Raw genomic sequence first — 25,835 nt, forward strand, 5'->3', positions numbered from 1 at the left:
TTCAATCTCTCTAGTATTGTCCGAACCATACCCTGTTGAACGGTGGGTGAGCTGAACCCCCATGAACAAATATGCTTGTCGATTAGGACTAATCAAGCCACAAAGCATGTTCCCTGCTAAGAGTAGTTGCCGCCGCAGACGAATTCCTACATGGGTATTCAGCTCAAGGAAAATGGCAGCTATGAAGAATCAGAATGATGGTGAACCCGTCGAGCGAAGCTCAGTCTGAATATCGCTGGCCGCGCGGCTTTGATGCTGCAGCATGCTGCAAACGCAAATGCGATAGCGCTGCGGCTAAACTTCCGTCAATCGCACCCGCCGTTACAACCGCATCGTGCCCTTTTAGAAGCCACTACGACTAGGTCCAGGGCGGCTAGGCTTCGCTAGTCCATTCCGTCTCCCATCAACCTAATTCGGTCCAGTCCTATCAGCTCAGTTTGTCTCTCCCTGGCCAATCAGCGCAGCACGAGCCTCAGCCGGGACCGCATACGGCTGCCCCGATACTGCTGCCACTGAGCGTACCCCTGTGAGCTTTCCACCAGCGTTTGGCCTTTGGCCTGTCGATCCAGCTACACATTGCGTCATTGTTGCACTACACACAAAGTCGAGCAGGAGCGCAGTTGTGAAGGGTAATAAAGGGAACGATCCAGCCAAAGTTTGAGGCTCGCTTGCGGGCTTGGGGGGCTTTGGGAGAAGGGAGTTGAGGGGCACCAAACTGCTCCTCAAGCCGTATTGCTCGTGTGCCCTATTCCGGGATGATCGGGCTTCCTTGCTGCTGAGAGTGGAATTTCGTTGACGATGGAGAAGGGAAAAAAACCATAGGCGGGACACAGCTGGCGTGGACCCGTCGTATCCTTGCCGTCCAACCATCCCGCCGGCACAACATGAAACACGCGTCGACGGCAAGGGTGGATAGCGCAGTGCACATTCTGAGCCTCCCGAAATCCGACGCTGCTGCTTCTTTACAGCGTAACAATAGCGGGATGCATCGTTAGGCTATCAAGTGCGATAGCAGTGGGAATCAACCACGCCATCATGCATCGCGTTCTCTTTATAGACAGTTCACGATGATACTTGCTGCTCAAAACCTAGAGCTTGTGCTCTGCCGAGATTCTCCTTTTCCAGACCGGGGGGCAAGCCATCTCATCAAATATTACGGAGCATCAGAACTCTCATTCCGCTACCACCTGCTCGTATCAACATCTTGTGGAGCAGGATTTCTCTTGTCATCTCGTTCGCTCGCCCCCATGGAGACTCTCTTGGCGTAAGTCATAAAAGTGGCCCATTGGTTGCGTAGGGTGACAAGAATCGACCGCCAAGACTCTTCTACGCTGGTTTTGGCCTACGCAAACGGACTGGATGCCGGCCTAGCAATTCAGCGTCGCTTGCCAGGCAACCAAGTCTCGCCAAATCCCCCTCCCCAATACGCTTCTCGGTCACTCATCATGACGCTGTATGCCGAATACACCCAGTGTTCGGCATGGCTGGTATCGCATTTAAACCTGCCGCTACCGAGCAATAACTCGCTGCATCTCATCCCGACGACTGAGACATTCACAGAGGTACCGAGGACGGAGGTCAATCAGCCCTAATTGATTACCGCCATTATCGATCAGTGCCATTACTAGCGCTTGCCAGGGGTTAAAAATAGATATACGCTCGGGGAGTTTACGGAGTATAAACAGGTCTGGTATTGCTATACTATACAAATTACGAATTGCCATTCATGCAAAGCATCAGTGCCGTGCAAATTAGGATAGCTATATGCTTCCAACCGACAAAAGCAGTAAACAGTTTAGTGATGGCATCAAACCACCAAGTCCACATCGCGAGGCCGTATCGAGACCGTATCGATCAGAGAGGGCGTATAGCACTTTGGGGTGCTGATAAATCTGAAAACAGTTCATCTCACCATCAAGGCTCACAGAATTCCAAAAAGAAGAAAGATAATATGATATTAGACCTATTTGCTATATCCCAATTTTCCTGCGATGCATATGCAAAGCTATTCCAGCCTCCTTTGGCGTTTTGTTTCCAGCATCAAAATCATCTACGCATCAATAGCATGACCATTCAAACTGATTCTTTTGGCTTTTCCTCATCCATGGCCTTGGCCTCGTCATTTTGCCGGTCGTGATTGCTTGCCTGGTCTTCCACATCAGTCACCTCGCCGCTCTCGCCGCTGGCCGAGTCTTTCTTTTTCGCGTCGATACTTTCCCTCCACTCTTTACCCCATCGAATAGTAGCCATGACGCCGAGTGTTGAGAGGACCATCAATCCCGTTGAAAGAGTCTCAAACCAGCCAACACCGATTCCGTCGATGGCTGGCAGAACGACGGCAGTTCCCACGCAACCAGCCAGGTAACGGACAAAGTAATTTGCTGCCGTTACCTCTGCACCGCGTCCGGGCATTACGTCCAAGCAGTACGTATTCAAAGAGGGAAAGGCAAAGAGCTGCCCAACGCCCTGCAAGAAGAGCATAATAACTGGCACTGGGATGCCGCCCACCGCTTTGTCTACCGCCCACCCATACACAAGTACACAGCTTGGCATGAGAATACCCATGAAGGGGAGTGCAGACCGCAGACGATCTTCTGGGATGCGTACACCATTGCGCTTCTTGATCCATTGCTTTACCGTCCTGTCTGCCCATCTCCCTCCCATGAATGTACCCAGCAGGTAGCCGCTACCTGGTGCAAGGTAGAAAAGCCCTGACAGGATCGGTGATTCCAAGTGAAATCGTGGGTTTAGCACGTACCGAATGGGAGTGAGCAAGCTATACATGTTCCACACAAGTGCTGAACTGGCGAGTGCTACCAGTACCTGGTTCCCATATCGGAACAGCCGAATTACTCGAATCGGGTTGGTCATGCGAAGCACGGCTATGATCTTTTGGTTCCTAGATTGGCCTTCCAAATCTTTGATCTTTTTGTGGTGGATCGTCTCAGGCACGAGGAAAAAGACGCTCAAAACGCCGGTGCCAGCCAATGCTGTCTGGAGCCAGAAGATAGATCTCCATGTTGCATAAGTCACCAAGATGCCACCAATGAATGGGCCAAGTGCGGGCCCAATCAGTGTTCCAGACATGAACCATCCGAGAGCAGTCGCTCGCTCCGTAGGGCGATATATATCTCTGCTTCTCTGTTAGCCACTGCCAACTATACGCCAGACAATGTTGCTCATTAAGCTTGTGCGTCCCCAAAGTGACCCTTTGACATACAAGTCTATCCGGCGTCAAGATTATTGTTTCAATTATCTCGGTGCCAAGATAGCTATGGGCTACACAAGGCAACATAAGAGGCCTATGTCAGGGGGTTCGGGCAAGACCAACTTTCTGCATACGACGCTTGTCGGGTGCATACTCAACGGTCTGGGGCTTTCCGCGAAAAGAATACACTCGTGCCAGATTACTTACCCCAGGCAAGCCGCTCCCAATAGGATAAAGGCTGTTCCTTCAAAGGCTGAGAGCGCTCTGAAGACAAAGAAGGCTGCCAGATTAGGAGCAAGAGCAGTAGCCATGCTCAACAAGAAGAACAGCACAGCTGTTAATAGCGTCATCTATACAACTTAGCATGCATGCCGCTGCAAGTTAAGAAATTCGTCTCTCAGGATCCGGTAGTGTGCAGCGATGTGCGTGGCCAAGAATCTTTCAGAGGAACAGGGGACAGCTCAACTTACAGGTCGTCTGCCGAATACCTGGCTCATTGGCCCCCAAATAACAGGTGATATGCCCATCAGCGCCATGTATGCAGCATTGCTCACGTTGATGATAGAACCAGTCGTATTATATGTCTGTGCTACCTCGGGAACAGCAGCCAGGATGCTAGTACTTGATAATGGCGAGAGAAAAGCGCAAAAGGACAACACCGTCACAATAATGTGTTTGCGCCGTAATGACACGCGATCATATATTTCATCACCTCTCTCATGGTAGCCACCATCAGATGGTGATGGCGACTGTGGCGATGATGGCTCAAATGCGTCTGGCCCAGACACATGAGACGTCGGTCGATAGAATAATCCCACTGGTTTTGTCGGTTCGGTCATTCCCTCGGTATCGCTTTTACCGTGAGGCTGCTTGGAAATCTCATTGGTCTCAGGGGCCCTCGAGAACGATTTCTCTTCGGAGGAAACCATGATTGCGAGATGCGATATACTCGATCCACAGTCGTTTTCCAATTCACGAGGCTCGCATGTCAACCTTGACTCGACCGACTAGAAGCACTCATTCAAAGATGAAAGACTTTTAGCATATGAAGAAGAAAACGATATGCAAAACGTCACGAGTTGCCATGTAGACGCAATGGTTATAGCTCAACTGTTTTGATTTCGCAGCTAAAGAAGATACCAGTGCTTGTTCGAAGCAAAGCAAAGCAAAAGTTCAACACATTGATACAATACAAGAACAAGTACAACAAGGGAGGCAGAAACGCCGATTAAAAAGGGGCCTTGAAAGAAATTTATTACAGCATCGAGCCCACCAGCAGCCGCAAAATTCGTCAAAGAGTATGTAACCGAATCAAGAAGCCGCCATATAGCCTTCTCCACAAACCCGTCCGGTCGTCTTATCGGAGCAGCCCCCCGGGAAGCGGAGCCGCTCCCGGGCTTACCCAGCCAGCCAAGGCTCTTTGGTTGTATGCTCGCCAGGGGGGGGCACGAAACCTAGCAGATCGAATCCGCCATCGGCCCGCCTTTAGGCTCTCGAAAAGCTTCGATTCTTCCCGAGTTTTCTACGCAAGTTGGGTGTAAGATGCCCTACACCTCTCACCATTTGAGCGTGCCTCGGCACAGGAACGGCCGCCCTGCAGCTTTTTAGGGCAGGATTTGTTGCGAGAACCGGATTCATTCGTTGTATTTGCTCCGAAGTGGGCTTTTTCTGGATCATGTTAGCTGATAGAAAGCATGGCAAGCTGTAGATTTTGTTCTTTTCGTGCAAAGTCCGTGCTATTACCGGCCGTGGTTCGGGCACTTTTGGCTTGGGAATTGATTGCCCCAAGATAGCCATTTCGTAGCCACCACTCTTGTGCTCCATCGTAAGAAAGACGCACACCGAACCCGAATTGCTATGAAGAGAAATCGGCCCCCGGTAATGATAAGAGTCACTCTTAGAAGCCGATTTACTTTGATGTAGAGTAAGCAATTGTAACAGCATTATCGGCCAACATCCGTCTGTAACCCCTTTTTCATGCATAGTCAGACAAAAGTCGAAGCTTTTGTAGTTCATCAAGTCACTTTGGCCAGTAAGGTATATGGAAGAAAAGATACTGTTCGGTTTTCATGACTCGTGTGAAGCTTCTAACGTACGTCTATCTATCCAAACTGATACTTGAAACTTGAATCCATTTGCTATACAAGAAAACAAACCCAACCCTTACTCCAATGCATGCATCGTCTTCTACATTCGCCCTGTAGACTTTTTCTCTCCGCGGTGTGAATACGTGATGCTAACAAAAACGCAGCGCAATGCAATGTCGAAAACAACCAAAACATCCTCCAGTGCCTCTTTTGATATGAGATATACAATTCCATTCGGTATTTCGTGCAGTGCAGTTGTTGAAATCTGAGATAAACCAGCGTCAAAACAAATGTTCCCCATCACGCCAGTAGCTTCTGTACTCGCTCCTGAATCACACGATCAACAGGCTGGAGGCCTCTCTGGATCACAACATTCTCTCTCCCGCCAATGGTGACCACCTTGAGCCACTCGGGGGCGATTTCGTTGGCGATAAGTCGTATACAAGTCATCCCTTCTTCTTTCGAAAGCGGAACTCGTAAAGAGTCCTTGAGCTTGTCTGAGATGAGTACCATGGTAAAAGCTTGTCTCGGCAGGGAAGCCGGGTTAGACAAGCTGAGCATGGAAACAGTAGCACAAACGTCGGCGACTCGGTTCAAGGCAGCTCGGCGCTGAAGCTCCGGTCCGGATGGGGGGAGAGGTCCATTAGCTTTGGCAAGCTGCTTGTGTCGTAGACGATCCAACAGGCTCATCTTTGTACCGTCGGAATTTACCATGGCGATGGTAGCCTGCTGCTTGACCTCCTTTTCCTGCTGCTTCGCAACTATTCCTTCCTTGAGCGCTGATAAAGCATTGTGTCCCTTGTTCAGGATTGGATTGATTTTGATACTGCTGTCCATGTTCCTAATTTCAGCGCGAGGCAGTTCTTTCAGGGATAAGCTGGCTAGAGGCACATCCGCATCGGTGACATCGTCCTGTGCTCGGCCAGCGCAGAGAGCTCGGAGATTCTCTTCAAACTGCCTGGAAAGTCGCTCTTCGTTGATGGACACTGCGCCATTGTTGTGGTCAGGGTGCAGCTCTATGCAGATCTTTCCGCGGCCATAATCAGATACAATAAAGGGAGAAACCACATCAGGGTCTCGTGCGGATGTCTGGACGGCAATGCATGTTCGGATGTCGTCGACCGTGACCTGTCGCTTGCCCCATGTGCGAGAAATGTGTGGAGCCACGGACGAAATGTCAATGGGCACAATGGTTCCGTTGTGGATAATCTGGAGAGTAATGGTCTTGAGGAAGGCCTTGTGCAGGCGGATCAGATCGACCAACTCTGGGCTGAACTCGCTTTCAGCCTCCTTTGCCTTCTTTTGGCTAGTTACGCGATACGCCTCAAGCTTTGTCTGCACAGTCTTGCCGCCCTGCTTAGACTTTGCGACGATGGTCGACTCGCTGGGCTTATGCGCAGAAGCAGCCCGTGAAGGCGTTGGCTTGGCAACCTTCTTTCCCTTGGCCGGGGTCTTTGGTGCAGGCTTCGCAGCGGGCACTACTGCTACCGTAGTGGCCGCTTCGACGTTGGATTCTCCTCTCCGAGCACGCTTTGCCGGCGCTGCAGCCACTGGTTCTTCATCGCTGCTGGGGGCGAATGAGACGGTCCTTCTTGTGACTCGAGGGTGGTGGTTGCTGTCGGCATCATCGCCTGCGGCCTTCCTCTTCCGTGAAGATGTCGGTTCCGGGTTGGAGATAGCGGTCTTCTTGGTGGCTGCATCAGGGAAAGCCTGGCTCTTGGATACGCGAGTGAAGCTGCTGATGGACTGTGTTGTTGAGGGAGCCTCGGCCTGGCGCCTTCTTATGGTTCGGGCCATGATGTGTCCTCTTTCCTTGTTCTTATATGTGTGGTGTGATGTTCCCGCCTGCTCCTTCTCTTCCCGACAGCGCGCCTAACCTGCAGCTCCAAACGAAGCAAAAATAAATTGGCAAGAGCTGTGCGCGCAGCCTAGAAGTGCGGGTCGATACTGTGGAAAAACAATAGCTAGTAGGAAAGAGATGCCTGATGATGTAAAAACAAAGTCGTCACTGCCTGCAGAAAGAAAATGCTGAAAACGCGAGAAGCTGCAAATTGCTAAAAAGCTGCAGGCTGAAAAAGAGAGGAAGGAGCCGAGCAGAATTGCCTCGACAACGGAATTGCTGCTCCATAGTACTACCAGGGTGGGAAGATTTCACGACGCGACCCGCAGACGCGCCTATGAGACGCGGTTTCAGTTTTGGCCGCGCTGAGAAATGTGTGTTTCTGTATGCGCGTAAAGCGGCGCCGGCCTCCTCCACACTGATATCTCAGCTGCTGCTTACTTAGCCTTTTAGCATTTCACCTCACAAGTATTATCTTCTGTCTTCTTCCACCATGTATACGTTCTATTGAGATGCCAAGGAAAAAGCTAAAACAAAGCGGAGTAAAGGAAGCATGTGTTATAGTTTGTAGTAACTGATATAGCCCCACCTATCCTCATATTGCAGTCAAAGCCATTGTCATCGTAATGGTCCATTCTTTCTCCATCTCCTTATCTTCGTCTCCAAACCCACTATTACCAGATGATCATGTATATTATTTCCATTGATGTTTTTTCATTATTTGTATTGATTCGTGTTTGTATAGGATCAGGTTTTGTACCACGCCACTCTTGGCTTACTCTCTTTGATGACTCCCAGGTGTTATCAGTGCGTTTCATTTGGTTTGCTGCCACCCACGGTAAAGGCGCCGATGATAGGTGATTATTCGCTGAATCTCACATCGTCTGCTCGAGTGCCCTCAATACGGGCGTGATCTGAATCTGCCTTTCCAGTCGCAAACTGCATGTATTGATCGAATTTGTTAATCGTATCAGCTACCATTTCGAATTGTTTCCTGTTGAGAACTGGGCCGGGCATTTTCCCTTTCTCCAATGCACTTTTGGCCGTATCATAGCGCGCAAGCGACGAGGCAATCTGGAAAGCATTCCTGATTTGCCGGCCGTTCCACTGCGCGGACTCGCTCGTGATTTGTGCCTGCTTGTAGTAATTTCGAGCCCAATTCATGATACTGTCTCTGTTAATGATGAGCTTCTGATGTCTAATACCAGTTCCTGCAAGCTTCTGTTCCCTTTCTAGCTCCATTCGTTTCAGCTTTTCAATATTGACCTCGAAAATCTTCTCGGTCTGGGCAAGCGTCAATGGTTCATAATATAGACTGACGTGGATTCGAGACTTGAAAGCCTCATCCATGGTACCCACTCGATTGGTTGTTAGAAAGAGGATGCCACTATAATACTCGAGAACTCGTAGGAATACTGTGAGACAGTTAGTGTGCGAATAGATAGACCCAAAGAGAAGGTAATGGCGAACCTGACACCAGAGCATTTCTCTTCAAATTCCAAGAGTCTCGTCTTGCCAAGAATACGTCCGCTTCGTCAAGAAGCAACACACAATCCCAGAGATTTGCCAGTCGAAAGATGCCGTTTAGCTCCTCTTCAACTTCTTTTGGAGTAAAGCCCAGATCACCGCATGTGATGGTAAATAAAGGCTTGCCATTGGCTTGCGCTACCGCCTCGGCTGTCGCTGTTTTGCCAACACCTGGGACGCCATGTAGAAGAATGAAAAGGCCCAGCCCCTTGCCGCGGATTAGGTCCTGGTTCATAGAGCCAAGTCCTGGCCTGGCTTTCTGTAGCTCCCTCTTTTCAAAATGAGACGCCACCAAGGATTTGACCATCTGTTTGTTTTTGTGGTCAATCTCCAAGTCATCAAAGATGCTTTCCTGTGGAGGGATCTTCTCCATTGTCATGACATCAACACTAGCGAACCTTCTATCGCGGAGGACGTAGGCGAAGAAACGATGGGGCAAGACAAGAGAGGCAGATCTAATTATATTGCCTCTCCCATCCTCGATATCATGAGGCCCTGCTGGATTTGTGTCTTCCTCCCACCTTTGGAACATTGCGTCTCCGACTCCTTCCGATCGCTGTATCTTCTCTGGTCTGGAAACTAGAAGCTGCGTTCTTTTGTCACTATTCCAATGGCATATTTCCATCTTATCATCTCCATTTAGCCACGGATCATCCCCTAAAACTCCATAACTTAATCCAAATCCCAATTTCCAATCTGGATTCTGATTTAAAGCCTCTTTAATGTCAATGATGACGTCGCTGTCAACATACTCGGGCGGGCTGTAAGCAAGATTTTGCCTTTCCACAGTTTTTTTTCCTATTGGGTTGTCTGGTAATGTCCAGCCTTGGCAGTATACGTGCTTTTCCTTGACCATAGCCTTAAAATGTTCCCCTTGCTTTTCCAGTGTCGTGAGCCGTGGTTCATAATCATGTGCATAATGAAGCGGGAATATTGGAAGGCTGGTAATCGTTTTTTCGCCTTCATAGCCATCAATGTTGAACATTTCTTCCACCATGTCATATCTGTTTCCATCGTTGTCGACGTAATAGCACCATATTATCAAACCACGATTATTAAGTCGTCTGGGTAATCGTCTGCAATGGGCGGTATCGCTTTCCGATAGATGATAAACGCCGTTTGCTGCTGTGAGATTGCTCTAGAAGGGGCGCAGATGATATCTCCAATCTGAAACAGATGCCACAGATCATTTGACTTGATTCTTCCACTTTTCACAAAATAATCCCTAGTTGCTTGCTCGAGAGGCAGAATTATTTGTTCCATGAATTTTATGTAACAACGCATGTGTCTCAATGCTGTCGGGTCATTCAGCTTAGGGTCGCTGATGTCGATATCGCCATCGCCGTTATTTGCGTCAGTGTCGGTGTTATCTTCATCTTCCAGGATAGCCTTTTTGTTGACTCCGTCTTTCTTTTTCTCGCCAAGATCTTCAGCGCCGTATTTAATGTAAGAATTTGACTGGCTTGTAGGTTGTTTTCCTCTCGTAGCGCTATTTCTGGGTTCTTTTACTCTATTGTCGCTATTCTTTTGATCCACTGACGCATACTCATCATCGCTACTATATTCTTTAGCTGGAGCGTCCTTAAAATATCCAAAGTCTTCTGGTGGCGTAGCTTCTCCCCATCGTTCTTCCAATATGTCGAGATGTTGCTTCATTTCTGGGTAGTAGTGGCTTAATGCCCTGAACGGCCAGCAGAACACCCTGGGCTTCTCAATATCCCACCCTAGGTTGCCAGCTACGTGGCTGAGATAGCCCAAAATCATTGTCGACTGGATGCGCACCCGTTGTATCCTTTCAATATCGGACGGCATACTATTTTCCACTGCCGAAGTTTTTAACTTGGTTGCGTTGGCTGTTTCCTTTCGCCTATTCCATTCATCTTGAATCTCGTCGGTCATTTGAGGCGTAGCTCTAAGGACCTCAATGATGTGATATTTGTCATCTATACCATAGCGATTCTTAAAATGTTCAAAATCCATCACACGGACCGAAACCTTCGGGCGCTCATCAATTGGACCTCCCATGGCGAATGTTGGACCTCCCACGACAGTTATTCGATCTTCCATGGCGAATATTGGACCTCTTCTTGCTTGTCGAGATTTTGCTTCCCTAAATATTCTTTTTATTTGAGAATGTTTCATTGTTTGTTCAAGTTGGCTAGATGGGTAGAACGTAATATCGGAAGAGAGATAAATATTGAAAGCACGATTCTTGTCACAATTTAAGCGCCTCTCAATCTCGCCAACAGAATAGCGAAAGAATAAGCTAAAGTCCGTCCGTTGGGGATTGAATACAAGTGAGGGGTATATATAAGTCTTTTAGGAACAGGCGGTCAATTTCGCTGTAACCCAAATATATCCTATTATGCACCCAGATGCATTCGGTGGACGAGGCTGCCAATCAAATCATAATTCGAAGCGGCATTACGCCCCCAACAGCAAGGATTAATCTTGATAGCTAAGTCCTCTGAGACTTCAGCCTATCATAACTTGCTCACATGCATCGTGATTTTCATATTGACACGTTGTGCTGCAGCAATACATGCCGTTGGGCATCAACCGTGAGGTTCCCATCCGCCAATTTCTGATATCATTGGTCACTGCTCTCCTCCCGTTAAGGTAGTATTTTACTCCCTTGCGACTACAAATTAGCAAGATGCCCGATCATTATTACAACTAACTTCAGCCCGACCATTTCCACTTTGGCTCGATCTTGTTGGTTCATTGGCTACTCTGTTGTCACTGAGCATAAAATTGGGATAATGAGTACAAAAAGGCAAAGAGGGGAACCAGAAAATAGTAGTCCTGAAGTTTCGTTTGCAAATAAAGAAGCTTCGAGTGTTCACAGTGCTTTTGGAGGATTAAGGGTTGAAGCAGATAGAAAGCTTCGATATCCAGTGCCGAAGAACTTAGAGTATTGATACAGCCTCTCCCTCTACCTTTACCAGATCACCACAGCTGATTCGCAGCGTTAGCAATATTCGAAGGGCAGTTGTCGAGTCCAAACAGCTGGGCTCGACACTGGCGCTACAGCCCAATCATTCAAACGACGAAGTGCAGAGATGGAATCAGCTGTTAGATAAGCTTGCCGAAACTGAACTAGAGGCGACAGACTCAAAGAAAGGCGCCTCCCGGATATTTTCTCGAATGCTAATCACCATTGGAGAGAACAAAGAAACCATCGACCCGTGGGTCAATTTAATTCCCAACGACTATGGCCTGTGCATCGTAAAATCGGGCCTTTTGGTCTTGGTGAAGGTGTGACACTCAGATTGCTGAGTGACCAATGCTATTACTAACTCTTTGTCAAGCTTGCACAGCGACACACAGATAAAAGGCGGAAGGTAATCGACGGATTCTCGGAAATTCACCAGGTTATCTGCAATGCTACGTTGAAGCGCAGGAGCTTCCAAACAGATGCACAGGTCTGCGAGGCTGCCGGCGATTTATATGTCAGCATTGTAGATGCTATTGATGAGTTATTAGACATTGTCCCATCGCCTTCCTCAATTTCTAGATGTACGTGGTTCTGAAGCATCAAGAATGGAGTTCCCAGTCCATAGCCGACTCTCATTTTATGGCCATCTGCTAACATTTACAGTGCGGTCAAAGCTGTTGAAAGAAAGAAACAAAAATCCTATCGGAAAGAAAGCTGGTATTGATGAGATAATGGAAAATATTCACAATGCAGTCAAAAAATTCGAAGCTTCCGTCGATACTTGTCGAGACCAGCACATCGAAGCTACACATGTTAAAGCTAATGAGGTTCTGCACGTTTCGATGAGAACGTCAGACCAAATACGGGATCTTGGCGATCAATCCTCGAATAGGTTTGATAAACTGGACCAAGGTTTGCTAAATTGTATGAATTTGCTTCAAACACTCTTGCAGAGCAGAGAGGATGCAACCGACGCGTTGAGAATGTTGCTCAGCGGACTCCAGAAGAGTAAGCAAATCTATATTTGATTCACAGCTACAGTCTCTAACTTGGCATCTCAGGTAATGTATCCCAAGCAGAACAAGTCATTAAAAAAGAACAAGAAACACAACCCAGCGAAAAATCCGAGCGAACCACCCCAATCAATACCCAGCAACAAAAGGCGGTCATTTCATTTAAAAGACTACTTCAAATTCTATCAGCATCCGCTCCTGATAAGATACCTGTTGGAAACAATGACATTGAACTTCAAAACATTTTGGCACAGCGCGTCGAAGATCTTGAGACCGTCGTTAACTGGAGCTCGAGGGTAGATCCTAGTGCTCAGGCACAAGCTTACTCCATCCTTGAGCAAGACCGCTTCCTCCAGTGGATGCGTAGCGAGCATCCTGATATGCTTCTCATTGACGGAAACCTCTCTTTTCGCGGCGCTAGTTCCATCGAAAAGATCTCTGCTGTGTCTCTTTTCTGCGCATACTTCATTTTAAGCATGACTAGCCTGGATTCATCGCATATCTTGCTGCATTTTCACTGTGGCTTGCAGTGTAGCCCTAGAGATAGCTGGTACGGCCCGACTGGTCTTGTTCGGTCAGTGATTATGCAGGTTCTTGTCGTTTTATATGACAGAGGTCTGCTGGATTTGAACATTCTTGATCGGCGGAGCTTTGTTCAGGCACTAGAGAACCACAGCCTAGATGAACTGTGCATCTTTCTGCATCAACTCATCCGCCAATTCCCTCCCGACAGGACTATTGTTCTTGTTATTGATGGAATATCTCATTTTGATCTAGATTTAAATGGGCTATTCAAGAAATTGGCGGTAGTGCTGGAATGTCTGCAGCGGATAGTTGAGGATGACAATCTGAGGCCAAAGTTCAAAGTGCTTATGACTTCTCCGACCAATAGCTCGTGGAGGCTAGGCAGAGTGGTTGACAAGAAGTATCGCCTTGGGCTGTCATCAAGGAGGCTGGCTCCGCTTCAGCTTTCGCAAGCAAGAATGAACGTGGCACTTGGACGTGGTCGACCGGAATGAGAGACTATAGCAATAATATTTTAGAGGACAATACGCGATCAACGTAGCAAATGAGTGTTGGATTACAAATATAAATGAAGTTCACAAATAGGTTGTTGATACGGTCAACCGTGAATAGTATATAAGACCTTTGTTAGTGAGCATATACGATTGAGTAAGGGCTCTCTGTAAATGCTACCCCCCCTAAGCCGCTAAAAGAAAATATTCCCATCTCTATGAGAGCCAAGGTGACAATCTCACAAAATATTCATCAATATGCCATTGCCCAATTGATGCTTCATTTGCCCCCCCTGTGGTCGCGTACAGTGGCGGCCGGCCCTCCCCCACACTGAGAGCCACACACACACGCTTCGACGGGCACTAGCAAATAGAGCTGTTTGGAGCCTTCATGTTATTAATAGACACCGGATCTCAGTGGTAGGATATAATGGCCAGGATTCCTGTTACTACTCCAGGGCTGCTACTACTGCCACTACTGCTACTACTAGTGTATATCATACACAAGGTATGCAGCCAAGTATATTGCCTGCCTGTACTTCCGTGCGGCATCCAACAACTGCCAATAGCCGTCCCATCTTCGCAAGTAGCTTCGTCGCTAAGGATAGTGGCAGTGGCAAGCTTTTCGCTGCTGCGTCTCGTGTAAGCCAATGGCAATGGCAGCGAGCGTGGTTGCTTGGCCGCATGCATGCTATAGTTACATCCTCGCGGCGAAGGATGGAGGCATAACGGCCAATAGCTACGGCACTCTGACCGCTCTTATGAGTCAACCATATCCAGCTGTCTTGTATCACATCGAGGCTGAGCGGTACTAGTTCTCCTTTTGGCACGCATTGCGAAATTTGCATGCTGCAGTGGTCTTATTGCCGCGCAGTAGCGGGAAATCCATGTAGTACAGCATCAAAAGCTTGGTTATAGAAGGAGACTGACTCGACCGAAAAACAAACTGAGCAGAGAAAAGCTCGTACCCGTAAAACTATAGCCATCACTCGCCCCGTGTTATCTGCCAATTGCCTGTCCTGGGCCAGGCCCAATGACACGGCAAATACAAGCAACCCACGAGTTTTGTCTTTTGTCCTCCCAAATTTCGCCCAAATCCCACTGTAATTAACCATTAACCATTAACCGTCCCTAATTCACCAACTCCGAGCTAGAGAAAAACAAAAGAAAAGGAGAAAAAAAGGCAAATACCAGCCGTCTAAACCCTAGTGTACAACAGTGACCGAAGTGAAGAGTAAATGATAGTGGGGTTGGCCTGATTACACCCCATATCAACTATGCGTCGGGCCTTTTCAGTCTGATGAACAAGGCTGAGCATGGTGTAACAGGACTCGGCTCCTTTAGCGACAAGCTGGCGCGGGCCAGCGATCGACCCTGAAGCTAACAGGACTCGGCGGTGGAGGAGCTGGAACGGTATAATCATCCTCAAAGACGCGATGGGCAGTGGCTGTGGAATTGCTGCCGTCCTTGATCACGGGTGCATGATCGAAAGGGATGATGGGACGTTGATGACCTTTCAGTGGGCTGAGAGAAGTGCTGAGCGAGGAGTAGATATCTTCGGATGTTGCCAGCCGAATGTTGGCCCGTTGAGTGGGCTTGATGGGATAAGGCGCTGCGATTTGACCACTTGACATGTTGCTGGTGTTGATGCTGGTATAAGCCGTGTTTTTTTTGGGCCAAGTAGAGAGGCAGTCTAGCTGAGCTGGCTGATGAAGCGAACTAAGAGATGTTAGAATAAGAGAGAGGCAAAGAGTAGATGGAAGAGGTGAACAATTACTGACGCTTTGACGAGTTGGCAGGCCCGATCAAGTGCAGCTCACAGATGGAGATTCGGTGGAATCCACCAGGTGTTGGGAGCAGTGGAAGAATATCTGCTGATAGACAGCACCAGTTGGCGATTAGAGAAGAGAGGGAGAAGAAGATGGTGAGAGAAGAAACGGCGACAAGTTTGGCCAAGCTGATATTTCAGAGGTGGTAGAAGGGCAATAGTAATTGCTGTAAATGGAAAGGAGCTTAAGAAGCAGAAGCCAGCCCAGATGAGAGATGAAGAAAAAAGGATCTTGGGCTTTTTTTTTCTTTGACAGCCGAGAAGAGCAGACAGGAGGGAAGCTTGAATTATAAAAGCGAGAGGGCTCGGGGCCATAGGGCAGGGAAGAAAAGGAAACAGGTACGAAGTACGAAGTGGAGGGAAGGCGTTGACGGGGCTCGGAAGGGCGGCTCCAGACGAGGAGGGCGTGCAAGAGGGAAAGAGCAGAGTTTGTGCTGCTGCTGTTGTTGGGGGAGAGGGGGTGCGGTTAGCCGAAGAACGTACTTGGTCGTCGACTACAGGTAGAACCACAGCCTGGGAGAGCAAATTGGGTACCTGGCCAGCATGTTGCTTGACCCAAGTACCTTTGCGGAGGGGTGTACGGGTGGCACGATTCAGTGCTGGATGGACTATTACGGTTTGTAATTTCACCATTCTGGGCGCACCAGAGGCTCCGGGGAAACGCTTGGGGAATCCGGGGATGCTCACGCCGCGTTTGTGGCAAGCTGCATGAAGGACTCGGTCAGAGGTAGACAAGCCGACGCATGGGGAATAGAGAGCATTTACTGGTGCTTGTCTGCGGCGGATTACCGCCACGGAGTACCGCTAGCACCAGCTGCAAACACGCTTTGTCCACGTCAAGGATTTTTGCAGATGAGGATTTCTATTTCAAGGAGCTGCTGGGTGCCCAGATATGGGGCGTGTAAGAAGGAGGGAAAAGGCAGAAAAGGGGGAGGGGTGGGCATAGGCGGGTCTGGGGAAAGGTGTAAACAGCCTCGGAGGACCCATGGATGCTTTACTTGCTCTGCTGCTTGCCGTGAAAAATGTATAAATGCCACATAACTCTGATACTGACCATCATTACCGTTACGGCGCTGCCAAAGTGGACTGAGAGACACGTTGGTAATCCGGCACCCGCGCATTTCACGTACTTGTACACGTCGCCTATGCCGCTAATCAAAATGACACGAAACCGCCTTGCAAAAGGACTGGAAGCAAAGCGTTGGGCAAACCGCCATTCAATGCCGTCTAATCCCTAGCCAGCAAACAAAACACGCTACCGCTAGCAATGGCTCTCCGACGTCCCGATTAATTGGGAGATTTGGGGTAATATTGCGGGGACCAAACAAACTACAGGGGCCCGCCCCTTGGAGAGCTTCGAGTTGACCAGGGGGGGGCCAAGAGGCGCAAAGCAAAGCTGAGCGTTGAGGGCAGCAGGCGGAAGCTTACCCGTACAAGCTCTCTTGAAACAAACAAGGTAATGCTGCTACTTGCTAGTAGTAAGCAAAGTTTTCTCGGAAGAGCTATCAAGGTTGTAAGTTCGAGGTACCACGGCTTCGTCGTCATGATGGACAAGGTACTTTATATGCGAATAAGAGGGTACGGACTTGATACTTTCGGAGGCAAAGTTAGGCGAACATTGGCCCGAATGAAACCCACTGGCCACCTCGAAAATAGATGCCTGGGATGCTACAGCCACCTTGCGACTCAGCGTTGCCCTGCCGCCGCTGTTGGCACCAGGAATTAGCACCTTCATGAGTAGCCCCAGACGGCGGTGTCTCAAGCCGTGATTGCAGGCGAGGCACACGAGCGGCAACGCACGAGGACCGGTAGGCAGACAAACCAGGCGTCCGTTCTTGTGCCCCCAACAGCAGCAGCAAAGGCATCGAGGCGGACAAGAATTTCTCCCTTGGGGGGGAGCGGATGGTGCCATGTGCTGGTAGGGCATCTGTCCGTCTGTCCGAAGGCATCAATGCGTCTCTGGCCTGAGCCGTGGTCCACCCAAAAGTATCGCCGCCAGCATGTTTGCGCCGCCCGGCCAAGGGAAAAGAAAAATTACTTTGCAACGCTCGTACGAGTATGTGATACCTTGATACCTTGATGCCACCCTGCAGATGCTGCCCTGACGTGGCAGGCGGGCTTGTGAGGAATTGCCCACAACGACAAGGTACGGTACATGATACAAACGTGGAGTGCAGACACGATACCTCGCATTTCCCCATCCATGCAGCCATGTGTGAGAACATGCACGCAATACTGCTAGCGGTGCGTATTGCTCCGCCAAAAAACAAGAAAGAAGGAAGCCGAAGCCAAAGGCCTGTCAGAGCCTTACTTGTACGTTGTAGTGTAAACTTGTATCGGACGACCGCAATAAGGTGGCTCCACCATTTGACAAGATCCCCCGGCTTGCTGGTCAAGCAATTTGTAGGGGGGGATTTTGGATTTGGACGGGCATCGCTTCCCACGGCATCCCCGATGCTGACCCTGTCCTTTTCTTTTATTTCTTTTTGTTCGAGAAGTCTCGTGGAAACTTCATGTCGGGGAAAGATTGCAAGGAATAGCGGATAATAATCCTAGGTAGCGTATACCTGCAACAGCTCCAGGATGACTTGACGGCGGATTCTGCGATTCCCTGGCGATCGATCCTGAGCAGTTCCGCCATTGCTATGAGCAGCAGTTCCAATGACACTTGCCTCCTTTCTAGAAAGATTATCTACTGCTAGGTAATATTCAGGCGGAAATAAGGCGCTAGGGTATCGCCATATTCGCGAATCGAGTCATCTTCCAGCCAATGTCGCGTAAGTCGAGATATTTTATACTACATGTACCTCCCCGGCAGCGTTAACCCCCAACAATGCGGCTCTGCGAGACAAGAAAGAACTGTTGAAATTATGACATATGTGCTTTCGCTGTTTTTCTTCAATCTCCCCTTACACCCACACCTCCTCATTTTTTCTTTTCTTTGCGTGCCACGACATATCTTCAGCTTTTAATGTAATTCGTGTAACGCAGACATGCCCTCTCTCGGCTTATTAGATCCAGCAGAAGGGAGGAGGGGTGTGCCAAAAGAAGTTGCATGGTTAGACTACCGGTGCTGCTGAAAAGGAAGAAAAAAAAAGCCATGCCGTCTTCTCTCTCAATATGTACCTACTGGCCTGGTGTTAGCTGAGATTCCTTGCGGATTGCGGATTTGGCATCTCCCAAGTAAGACAGCTGCCACTTTTGGTGGTCTCGTCCCCCCAGAGAGCTTGTCAGCAAAGTAAGCAGGTTGAGCCGATTACTTTGCGAGGTTCTACCCTGTGTCGTACCTCGGGTACTCTAACCCTCCGATGACTTTTTGATTTCTAGATGAGCTGATGGTTTGGGGAGCAAAAAAACGCCGTTAATGGTACTTTCGTAAGGCCAAATGATCAGGTAAGATTTGGTGCAACACATTGATTGATGGCTTGCCTCGTATGGAGCTGACTTGGAGGAGCCTTGTGGCCATGTCCACAAACCGCTGCCAAGAAGTTCTACGAAACGAGACTGCGGAGTAGGACATGGGCTACCATCCATCATTGGATGGTTTGTCTTGTCTCCCTGCCAGTAGTAGTCTTTATCCCGGACAAAGATGGGCCGCAAGAGTGTTACTGGACTGGGGAAACGAGTTTTCAGCCAACGCTGCGAGCAGATGGCCCAAAGAATAGCCCCTTGCAGCTGCTCTGCATTTGTATGCCTACAGTAGACTATCGATCTGCCTGGGCAAAGGAGTTGCAGAGATCGATTCAGTAGCCTGCTGTCTACCCCATGTCTTGTCGAGCTTCCCTGCAGCAAAGTTGTCATCAAAGACACGTTTTGGTCCAAACTCGCCGAGGTTAAGGAATGCATTCCTACACGTCTCCTTTTAGCTTCCATGGAACCTAAGAAAAAATTGCCAGCCCTTCATCTATCAGGCTTCCCTTTTCACATCCATACTTCCTCCCTGCTTCGAACTTTTGGACTAACATCACCCTCCAAGGGGGGGGCAAGTTTCCATTCCATACTACTGTATGTCACTCCCGTGCAGAACCCGGTGTCGATCTTGACGTATGAATGCGCAAGGGTGTCTGTTTTTGGCGCATGAATATCTGAGACACCAAATGGGAAAAAAAAACAAGAAATCGAGATTTAGAAGTCGGGATCTGGGAATTCGTTAACGCAGGGCAGCATCAACTGACAGCAAGCAGATACTGCATCATACAAGTGCACAACCACATTACGGAATTCTTTCTTCTTCGTCTTCTATTAGACAACGTAATGGTATACGAGCATCTCTTGCGCTAGATCGTACTTCTAACCAAAAGTTGCATTCACCAAAGTGTCTCACGCTCAATTGCTCCGCTCGAGACACCATAAACAAGTCCCCATTAAGTTAATCAAACGTATCATATAACATCATATCATGCCCTCATCGCAGCTTTTGCTCCGAAAAGTCATTAGAAAATTTCTGTTGGTACCACCACACACCTTTCCCTACTCTTTGTTCTTTTTTTTTTTTTTAAGGCAGATAGCCCTTGATCATCTCCCAACAATCCGTCCATGCTCAAGGCTTGGCCGTGTTTGTCGAAGCTGCTGCCGCTGCTGCCGCCGACGCTGTTGAAGCCGTCTTGGACTTCCTCCTCGCGGGCTGGTACACGTCGTTGAAATTCATGGCAACACCCAAGAACCTCATGTCGACGTCTGGCTGGTATGCCAAGTCCCCCAGTAAGATCTGTAGCCTGGTGCGGAATGAAGTCCCGAGCTGTCGTAGGCGTTCCTGCAAGGCGGGAAATTCGGATGGTACGTCATCAGAAGATGCGAGACCTCCATCATCGTCACGGCGTGTTATGTTTCTCAGCTCGGCTTCCTGTCGCCGAGTATACTCTGCACTGGTCCACGAATATAGTCCGACGATGGTGTCGCGATAATGTAGCATGAACCGGAGAATCTCACTCAGCTGATCGAGATATGTCGTCCTTTCCTTATTATCAGAAGGGTGATGTCGGAGTTTCGGCCCGAGAAGGCCTTTATGGGTAATGTCCTCGAGGTATCGTCTATGTGCTTCGATAACGTCGTCCAGTGTGCAATCTTCCTTCCGGATTCGCTTCTGCAACTCGCCCCATGAAGATTCAATGACCTCGAAAAGGATATAGTATTGCAGCTGTCCCACAAAGTGTATCATTTCGGCGAGCACACCTCGTGTTGACTTCCACGTCTGGACTACCGCAGGATTAGGGCTCTGCAGCACTCTTCTGGATCCCGTCATACACTCCCGCCATGTCGATAAGAGTACAAATTCCACCCGCTTGATTCGCCATAGGAAATTGAAGACTTTGAGGTACTGCCGGTTACCCCATTCGGTAACGACGACATCTACGGGAGCGTCGATCTTGTATTCTAGAGTGAAGCAATCCCAGCCAATGTCGCCATGCGATAGCTGGAGCATTCGAGCATCTAATCGCCGGAGCACTTCTGGAGAGTCGTACTGAGCGTTTGAGCCGCGAATTGCATGCTCCAGCTGGGCCGTGAGTGTATGCCGATATTGAGAACCCGAAGGGCGATCCAAATTCGCCGCGAGAGATTCCATGAGCAGTGCGATAAAGTCGCCCTGCCCTAACAGGATATAGTCCTTCAAGGCCTGAAGATGGACAAAGAGGCGGAACTTGGTCTCCATCAAGTCCATCAAACGTTTCATTGTTGTCTTGTACGCCTCGTCAATCCATACTTCAACTGTTGCGGTATCGCCATATCTCAGTTCTTTTGAAGCAGCTTTGGAGTAATCTTCCACCCATAATGAATCGCTGCAGCTGTGCCGGATAAAGTTCAACGATTTCCCAATAAGGAATATCTTTTGAGCAAACTCTTGTGAAATGATGCTGGGAACCATATCCTGGGCTATCTCGTATTTATCTTCCCAAACGTTGCCCTTGATGCGTAAAGTATCCTCATTGTCGGTTTGCTCTCTAACGAAGAATTCGAGGGATGGGTCCGATAACTCTCCGTCATAGATCCAGTGGCGAAGAATGCCATACCAAGGCCGGGTGAAGCTACCCAACAGCCGTTCTGCGAATGCAGCAACAACGGGATCTCCATTGGACGAAGCAAAGTTGTGTATCAGAGTGATAATCTGACCACCTTTTTTGTTCTCTGACTCTTCAGCAATCAGGGACAAGAGCCTCAGTCCCATTGTTGCCTCTCGTGTCCACACCACGCATCTCTTCAATGTGACACCGGTGTTCCCAATACCCCCTCTGGGCGCATTCTCGTCCAAAAGAGATAAAGCTTTCCGAATCTGGCCCTCCAGAGTCGCAACTAACGTTAGATATGAGCGTAGTTCGTTGCTTATCGCCGATCGCAAGCTTTGAGCCAAAAGACCGTTGGCAGGGGTTTGACAGAAAGCATCCAGGCGTCGATAGAGCAGCGAGGGCTCGGCAAGGGTGTGTAAAATAGAAACTAGTGGTAGAGGAAGTGAAGGAGGGAGCTTCAACATATCTTCTCTCGTGAAAGGGAGAGTCGTGGAGGATACACCTTGGAGTGTGAATGGAAGGTCTCGAAGGATGGCCGTTTCTGAAGGTTCGATTTCTGCATAGTTACTAGATAGCAGAGCTGACTTTACCGACACATCCCTTCTCACCAGCTCTGTCTGCTGCTGCTGCTGTTGCTGTTGCTGCTGCCTTTCCTCTGCGATGCGCCTCTGTTCTTTCGATGGTGGTAGCTTGTGTGGTAGCTCTTCATGTATCGGAGACTCTCCCATTGGGTCATCTTCTATTCTTGTAAGAGGGATTGATTTTGAGCGAGCCCTAGCACGCTTCTTAACTGCATCCCGGGCAACAGCCTCACGATAGTTGGAAGAAGAGGGCTGGATTATGCTGAGCGGCGGCGGAGGCGCTTTCGGATCAGGGGAGTCGGCCAGAGCGTATAGGAGGTATAGGATTGCCCATTTTGACTTGAGGACGGGGACTGCCAGCAGCCTAGAATAGAGGTCGGAGAATCTGAGCGCATGGGAAGGATTACTCTGGATGAGCTTTCGTTTGATGGAGTCGGCTGCCCGATCAACGTCTGACAAGATGTCAGGATCAGGCGGGCTACAAGGAGTCGTCGTTAGTAAGGTCACAGTTCTCCATCATATACTCAACGTCAGGTGCGCAGACGCCATATTTACCTGTTTATTATGGCTCTGACAAGCTCATGGCTCAAGTTATACCGGGCTTGCCAAGAGTCCTGGCCTTCGTTTGGGCCTCTGGAGGGGACGATTTGGGTTATCAGGTTGTCAAGGGCATTGGCGACGCGATCTGGTGCCATGGCTGCATTGTTGTGACCAGCAATAATTTGAGTGAGGCAGCTAAAGATGGAGGGGAGAAAAAGAAGATTTCAACAGAGAGCTGCTCTAGCGACAAAGAAATACCTGTAACTGTTTCTTTATGCAAAGTTTCAGGCCGCAAGAAAAGCTGCTGAAGACGCGCAGGGGACGCGATGGCTTTGGAGTGGGATGTAACAGTGGATTATCCGGCGGGGAGGTAGCTGCGACCTCCAAATTGGGCGCGTCCTGGTGCAGTCTAGAGGTACTCAGTACTCCTTCAGCCGCCCTACAGTAGCGCATCCCTCTGAATCCGTCACTCTACCGGCAAAAGTTAAGACTTCACCTAACCATTAACCCTTTCCCACCACGCCATCGGAACAAGGACGCAGCAGTTTGCCATCGAATTTGCGGCCTCACAATGCGGTTTTCATCAAGATAACTCCACGGCAGCGATCGCATAGCATCCCTGATCCCATTTATCGACCCATGATTGTTCCCTCGCGTTGCGCGCCGCTCCATCGCTGCACGCGACAACTGTAGTTGACTCTCCGCGATCCACGATGCCCGACATCGACCCCGCGGCCTTGAGCCGCCCGTCTGTCAGCGTTTCGACGCCTATTCTATCGACAAAGACGCTCACAGTTACCGCGCCGGGCTCCACGAAGTCTGTCAAGACTAGCCAGATAATACCATCTCGAATTGACCTTGAGCCGCTGTATACGGCCCTGAAAGCCGCCATCAGCTCTGAGCAATGGCTCATATATAAAGAATCCACAACTGAGTTTCTAACTGGTACGGATAAGGTTTTTCCAGACTTTTTTTTTCCAAATTTCTTTTTGCTATCCACGAATGCATTTTAATTTCGACATCATTCGTGATGTATTTTACATGTTTATAAATCCAACTATATGCTCATCGTTAAATCGAACAGGACGACTCAACCAGTCCGAATACTCCAGCCGAATCGATCCAATATTAGCATCACCAACAGGAGAGAAAGACCACCTGCACAACCAACTTATTGCTGCAATCTATGGCAATGTTACTCGGGAGATGCCTGATATTGGCCTTGCGCCATGGGTTAGTGCCAATGACAAACCCACGACGACTACGGGCAGTAAACCTGTGTCGGGTGACGCAGCGGAGCGGAGGTTAAAGGGAGAGGTGATGCAACTACCCGCACGGGATCGACGGCGCATCAAGGAACTTACACAAAACGAGGTTCGCTCCTATTTTCTCTTCAGATGTTCTCACCAAGTATTAACCAATTGCCTTTTTTTTATAGTATGACCCCCTTGAGAGCTTGGCAAATATGTTTACGGAGACGCACCGGAAACCGCCTGTGGCTACCGATGTTCCACCAAGTGCAGCCGGCGGCATCAACAACATGAGTTAGTGGCCTGCCTCAAGTTTTCTTTTGTTCACGCTTGGATACAATGTCTAACCCTCGTTCTAGACTTTGACCTGGAGATTCGAAAACGATATACACAACCACTTGCTGTCGAGTCCGGCGAGTTCCCTGATATGAGCCTGGTAGCTGGAAGAATGCTGCCTTTTTGTTACGAGGCTGGTCTTGTCAACGGGCATGGTCCAGAGGCGTCGACTCTCATGTCTATTGCTACAGAGACATTCATCAAGGAGATCTTGACGCAGATCTTTAGTCGTACTCAAAGTAATGGCCTGGGCGAGTCAGGCAGTGCAGGCTATGGAATAGGTACCACATGGGTTCAAACGCATAAATACAGGCGGCAACTTCACCGCGAAGAAGACGCGGCTCAGAGAGGAGAGATAAGCCGAGACAAATCAGGCTTGCTGCCCATCGAGTCCAAAGCAGCCAGCGAAAGAGGCCCGCTAGGCATAGCGGATATGCGGATCGCCTTGGAGATGGCAGACACTGGAATATCTCAATTCCCCATTATTTCGGCACAAATCTTGTACGGTTACCGGGAAGGCGAGCTCGAAAACTGGAACGATTATACCTGGGCTGATGGCGAAGCCCCCGCGGCTCAAGTTGAGGAGATCATGGCGAATGGCAGCGCAGATCTCACCAATGGCATTTTCCCAGACGCAATGGATATCGACAATGAAATATGGTGGGACGGAGCCGAAAAAATAGACATGGATATGATAGACAGCGCCTTGGATTCCTGTCTCGCCGTCGGATCATGAGGGGGTGTCACAACTTTGCCGCTCACTAGCTGCCGTTCTGGAACAACAAAAAGAACAAACAACTTTGACGGCTATGCCGAGTAGAATATTCCACCCCAAGCGCTATAGAGGGAAGGGTTTCAGGGTAAGCTTGCTTTGGATAGATTAAGTGGCTAACAGGGCACCTATCGTTATGGGAAAGCCGGGATTTTGACAGGACACCCACATCGGATAGAGTGGATGGATCGCTGTTGTGTCAGCAAGGGTTCAGCCTTGAGCGCCTAGCACCAATCGGCTGCTGCTATACACGTATGGCTTTGACCACCCCTGGATATATTTGCCTTTTTCTTCTTCTTTCTTTTCTTTTGTTCCCTCTTCCGTTTTTGGTGTTGTGCAATAATGTGTTTGAAACGGATGGGATATCAAACGGCGTTGCCGGGCCGCAATTATATTCACTACAGCGTTGATATTTTTTTTTTCTTTTGATTTCATTTGTTTGAAGGGGCAGGGAAGTCTGGATGGTTTCACTTCTTGGGATTCTACGAACTGTATTTGTATAGGACGATACCCTAGTTGAAGGGGCAAAAGCAAACCACCATGAGGTAGATGAGGTCGAATGGTATGTACATACGGGTGGATGGATGCACCGCAAGGAGCAGGAGGGCTTGATTGCACGTACATTCCAGCAGCACGCCTTGTTGGCTGCCGGAGCAAGCGTCTGACCTGAGATAATATTATTGACAAGTACCAAAATAGCAGATAGTACTAATACCAAAAGAAACAATTAAAGAAGAAAAGGCGATGAGCCGACTGAGGTGCACACGCCGTAAGCACCGTGATGGAGCGCTGATGATTGAGTCGATTCCGGCCTCGCCTTGGGACAGCACACTACCTCTGAGATACGATTGGACTACCAGATCAAGACATTCTGCAGTACCGGAAAGTACCTACCCA

At 49.0% G+C, this 25,835-nt stretch overlaps 9 protein-coding genes across 10 annotated transcripts; 2 read left to right on the forward strand and 7 right to left on the reverse strand.

Moving 5' to 3' along the window:
• Positions 1 to 432: 432 nt before the first annotated feature.
• TrAtP1_004731 (uncharacterized protein) lies at positions 433 to 870 on the reverse strand (the record flags this gene model as incomplete). The annotated part of the gene is made up of 1 exon (XM_066112425.1): positions 433 to 870. The coding sequence occupies one exon, from the start codon at positions 868 to 870 to the stop codon at positions 433 to 435; it is 438 nt and encodes a 145-aa protein (XP_065968510.1).
• A 1,061-nt stretch (positions 871 to 1,931) lies between these two features.
• TrAtP1_004732 (uncharacterized protein) lies at positions 1,932 to 4,486 on the reverse strand. Of its 2 annotated transcripts, XM_014083404.2 has the most exons (3): positions 3,679 to 4,486; positions 3,416 to 3,558; positions 1,932 to 3,133 (listed from the first exon to the last, which is right to left on the reverse strand). In XM_014083404.2, exons 1-3 carry the CDS (start codon positions 4,135 to 4,137, stop codon positions 2,074 to 2,076), a joined length of 1,662 nt encoding a protein of 553 aa, XP_013938879.2. In that variant the 5' UTR covers positions 4,138 to 4,486; the 3' UTR covers positions 1,932 to 2,073. The 2 variants fall into 2 exon arrangements, with proteins under 2 accessions (XP_013938879.2, XP_065968511.1); XM_066112426.1 differs by having other exon boundaries at positions 3,416 to 4,486.
• A 1,109-nt stretch (positions 4,487 to 5,595) lies between these two features.
• TrAtP1_004733 (uncharacterized protein) lies at positions 5,596 to 7,092 on the reverse strand (the record flags this gene model as incomplete). Its single annotated transcript, XM_066112427.1, has 1 exon — positions 5,596 to 7,092. One exon carries the CDS (start codon positions 7,090 to 7,092, stop codon positions 5,596 to 5,598), a length of 1,497 nt encoding a protein of 498 aa, XP_065968512.1.
• A 904-nt stretch (positions 7,093 to 7,996) lies between these two features.
• Positions 7,997 to 9,249, reverse strand: TrAtP1_004734 (uncharacterized protein; the record flags this gene model as incomplete). The annotated part of the gene is made up of 2 exons (XM_014084175.2): positions 8,606 to 9,249; positions 7,997 to 8,550 (listed from the first exon to the last, which is right to left on the reverse strand). The coding sequence occupies exons 1-2, from the start codon at positions 9,192 to 9,194 to the stop codon at positions 7,997 to 7,999; spliced, it is 1,143 nt and encodes a 380-aa protein (XP_013939650.2). The 5' UTR covers positions 9,195 to 9,249.
• Positions 9,250 to 9,703: 454 nt separating this feature from the next.
• On the reverse strand, positions 9,704 to 10,914 carry TrAtP1_004735 (uncharacterized protein; the record flags this gene model as incomplete). The annotated part of the gene is made up of 1 exon (XM_066112428.1): positions 9,704 to 10,914. The coding sequence occupies exon 1, from the start codon at positions 10,802 to 10,804 to the stop codon at positions 9,704 to 9,706; it is 1,101 nt and encodes a 366-aa protein (XP_065968513.1). The 5' UTR covers positions 10,805 to 10,914.
• An 895-nt stretch (positions 10,915 to 11,809) lies between these two features.
• TrAtP1_004736 (uncharacterized protein) lies at positions 11,810 to 13,632 on the forward strand (the record flags this gene model as incomplete). The annotated part of the gene is made up of 4 exons (XM_014084176.2): positions 11,810 to 11,920; positions 11,974 to 12,181; positions 12,264 to 12,608; positions 12,662 to 13,632. The coding sequence occupies 4 exons, from the start codon at positions 11,810 to 11,812 to the stop codon at positions 13,630 to 13,632; spliced, it is 1,635 nt and encodes a 544-aa protein (XP_013939651.2).
• Positions 13,633 to 14,969: 1,337 nt separating this feature from the next.
• Positions 14,970 to 17,322, reverse strand: TrAtP1_004737 (uncharacterized protein; the record flags this gene model as incomplete). Its single annotated transcript, XM_066112429.1, has 2 exons — positions 14,970 to 15,348; positions 17,096 to 17,322. The coding sequence occupies 2 exons, from the start codon at positions 17,320 to 17,322 to the stop codon at positions 14,970 to 14,972; spliced, it is 606 nt and encodes a 201-aa protein (XP_065968514.1).
• A 2,389-nt stretch (positions 17,323 to 19,711) lies between these two features.
• TrAtP1_004738 (uncharacterized protein) lies at positions 19,712 to 22,867 on the reverse strand. Its single transcript, XM_066112430.1, has 2 exons — positions 22,596 to 22,867; positions 19,712 to 22,518 (listed from the first exon to the last, which is right to left on the reverse strand). The coding sequence occupies exons 1-2, from the start codon at positions 22,733 to 22,735 to the stop codon at positions 19,998 to 20,000; spliced, it is 2,661 nt and encodes an 886-aa protein (XP_065968515.1). The 5' UTR covers positions 22,736 to 22,867; the 3' UTR covers positions 19,712 to 19,997.
• A 203-nt stretch (positions 22,868 to 23,070) lies between these two features.
• On the forward strand, positions 23,071 to 25,654 carry TrAtP1_004739 (uncharacterized protein). The gene is made up of 4 exons (XM_066112431.1): positions 23,071 to 23,525; positions 23,665 to 23,954; positions 24,019 to 24,124; positions 24,190 to 25,654. Exons 1-4 carry the CDS (start codon positions 23,294 to 23,296, stop codon positions 24,900 to 24,902), a joined length of 1,341 nt encoding a protein of 446 aa, XP_065968516.1. The 5' UTR covers positions 23,071 to 23,293; the 3' UTR covers positions 24,903 to 25,654.
• Positions 25,655 to 25,835: the final 181 nt, after the last annotated feature.

Source organism: Trichoderma atroviride, chromosome 2, assembly GCF_020647795.1.
Source record: "Trichoderma atroviride chromosome 2, complete sequence".
Taxonomy (NCBI): domain Eukaryota; kingdom Fungi; phylum Ascomycota; class Sordariomycetes; order Hypocreales; family Hypocreaceae; genus Trichoderma; species Trichoderma atroviride.

Coding starts and splice junctions, on each gene's coding strand:
- TrAtP1_004732 (XM_014083404.2), bottom strand. CDS start 4,137: ATGGTTTCCTCCGAAGAGAAATCGTTCTCGAGGGCCCCTGAGACCAAT. Junction 3,559..3,678: donor AGGTATTCGGCAGACGACCT/GTAAGTTGAGCT, acceptor TAAGTTGTATAG/ATGACGCTATTAACAGCTGT. Junction 3,134..3,415: donor TTGGGAGCGGCTTGCCTGGG/GTAAGTAATCTG, acceptor ACAGAGAAGCAG/AGATATATATCGCCCTACGG.
- TrAtP1_004738 (XM_066112430.1), bottom strand. CDS start 22,735: ATGGCACCAGATCGCGTCGCCAATGCCCTTGACAACCTGATAACCCAA. Junction 22,519..22,595: donor GTCAGAGCCATAATAAACAG/GTAAATATGGCG, acceptor GACTCCTTGTAG/CCCGCCTGATCCTGACATCT.
- TrAtP1_004739 (XM_066112431.1), top strand. CDS start 23,294: ATGCCCGACATCGACCCCGCGGCCTTGAGCCGCCCGTCTGTCAGCGTT. Junction 23,526..23,664: donor CACAACTGAGTTTCTAACTG/GTACGGATAAGG, acceptor TAAATCGAACAG/GACGACTCAACCAGTCCGAA. Junction 24,125..24,189: donor CGGCGGCATCAACAACATGA/GTTAGTGGCCTG, acceptor CCCTCGTTCTAG/ACTTTGACCTGGAGATTCGA.